The sequence below is a fragment of the Chrysochloris asiatica genome, unplaced genomic scaffold (genome assembly GCF_000296735.1).
Source record: "Chrysochloris asiatica unplaced genomic scaffold, ChrAsi1.0 scaffold00058, whole genome shotgun sequence".
Lineage (NCBI taxonomy): Eukaryota > Metazoa > Chordata > Mammalia > Afrosoricida > Chrysochloridae > Chrysochloris > Chrysochloris asiatica.
This window is the reverse complement of record NW_006408576.1, coordinates 7,175,558-7,177,387: the sequence shown is the minus strand read 5'-3', so window position 1 is coordinate 7,177,387 and position 1,830 is coordinate 7,175,558. Positions and strand designations below refer to the sequence as shown.

Below are 1,830 nucleotides of genomic sequence, written 5' to 3'. Positions count from 1 at the left end.
GCCAAGGACCGGGCAGTGTTTCATTCTGTTGTGCATAGGGTCTCTGAGTCGGTACCGACTCGATGGTACCTAACAACAACAACAGCACAACAAAGAGCAGCTGGTGAGTTTGAACCACTGACCTTGAGGTTACCAGTCAAGTGCTTATCCTACAGTGTCACATATAATAAAATGTTAATTTAGAATCTAGGTGGAGGATGTATGGCTATTTACTGTAAAATTATTTTAACTATTTGAAGATTTAAATATTTTTAGTTTAAAATGTTAGTGGGAAAAGACCTTATGAAAGATATGAAACTATATTTGAAAACTGGAAAGTGTTTACTGGGACTGTTAATACCTACCTTATATGTGGCTTTTCACTGACCATTTCATTATGTCATCTTAGCATGATTACTGTGCACAGTCCAGTTTCAGTGTAGTGGTTATGAGCATGGACCCTAGAGCCAGAATGTCTGAGTGAGAGTCCAGCGCTACTATTTACTAGCTGTGTGACCTTGAGCTTCTTACTTAGCCTTTCTGTGCTGCCATGTCCTTATCTGTAAAATTGGAATTATAACTAGTACCTTCCTCATGGGCTGTGAGGATTAATATATTTATTTACAACATTGCCTGGCATGTGGTTAAGTGTTAATTCTTCCTGTTACTACTATTTTCTAGATTGTTGTTGTGTGCCATTAAGTCAGTTCCGACTCATGCTGACTTTATATAGGGCTTCTGAGAACGACTGGTGGGTTTGAACTGCTGGCCTTGCAGTTAACACAGTTATATTGATAAGTTTCATAAAATATTCTAGCTCCCAGCGCCCTTAAATTTATAATAATAATAATTCTTAGCAAGTATTACGTTCATTTTTATGGGAGAGAATTTTCATTAACCTCAGTTCTGGTGTATTTAAAGCTTAGGTCAGTGGGTGGATCTGCTAATTTGCATGATTGGTCTCTAGTAGGCTTAAAAAAATTTCCCTCCTACTGTAGATTAAAATGTTTTATGAAGAACATTTACACTTGGATGATGAAATTCGCTATATCTTGGATGGGAGTGGATATTTTGATGTAAGAGATAAAGAGGACAAGTGGATCCGAATTTTCATGGAGAAAGGAGACATGATAACACTTCCTGCAGGAATTTATCACCGTTTCACACTGGATGAAAAGGTAGAATCTATTTTTATTTTTAAGACTTGCATAGGTACAGCTTTCAGAAATTCACGACATTACCACCACCACCACCAGCTCTATCATATGAGAATGATTGACATTTTTAGTGGTGGTTCCTGACTCTAACTTTTGCTTCAAGGAGAAATCCAGGTGGAGTCTGTAACTGGGGACTCTTTAGTGTGCCAGCTGTGTATTTTATGCTAACAGTCTAGTAGTCTCCTCCGTGTGTTCTTGGTGAACAGTAACACACATTTAAAAAGCACTCACGACTAGCCAAACAAAGGCTAATAACCAAGTTAACAAGAACACAATCCTGTTCCTTTACCTAAGACAATTTCTAACCTGTATTGCGTACTAATTCTAGGGTACATAATGGTGAGGCCTCTCAAGATTGTCCATTACTTTTAGCTCTTGCTTTGTGATTATTGGCAGTGCAATGCCATTCATTAATACTGTCAACAAAAAACAGAAAAGTGAAGTCATTCTTAAATTTTCTGGATGTGATTTGGATTAAAACTGAGAATAAGGGTAGTCTTTGCTATTAGATTTCTAATTTATTTTCTAGATAGTAGTTATGAATTATTTTAAATAAAGAGGCACTAAGTCCTGGTATGGCACTGTGGGTTAATGCACCAGACTGCAAAGCCATTTGAACTGCAGGGTCGGTGGT

At 37.4% G+C, this 1,830-nt stretch overlaps 1 protein-coding gene across 1 annotated transcript in view; it reads left to right on the top strand.

The window, feature by feature from the left end:
* ADI1 (acireductone dioxygenase 1) overlaps positions 1–1,830 on the top strand; it is a 27,883-nt gene that overhangs the window by 23,966 nt on the left and 2,087 nt on the right. The window contains exon 3 of the mRNA XM_006863968.1: positions 978–1,157. Coding sequence (XP_006864030.1) covers positions 978–1,157 — 180 coding nt within the window. The remainder of the gene's footprint in view (positions 1–977; positions 1,158–1,830) is intronic.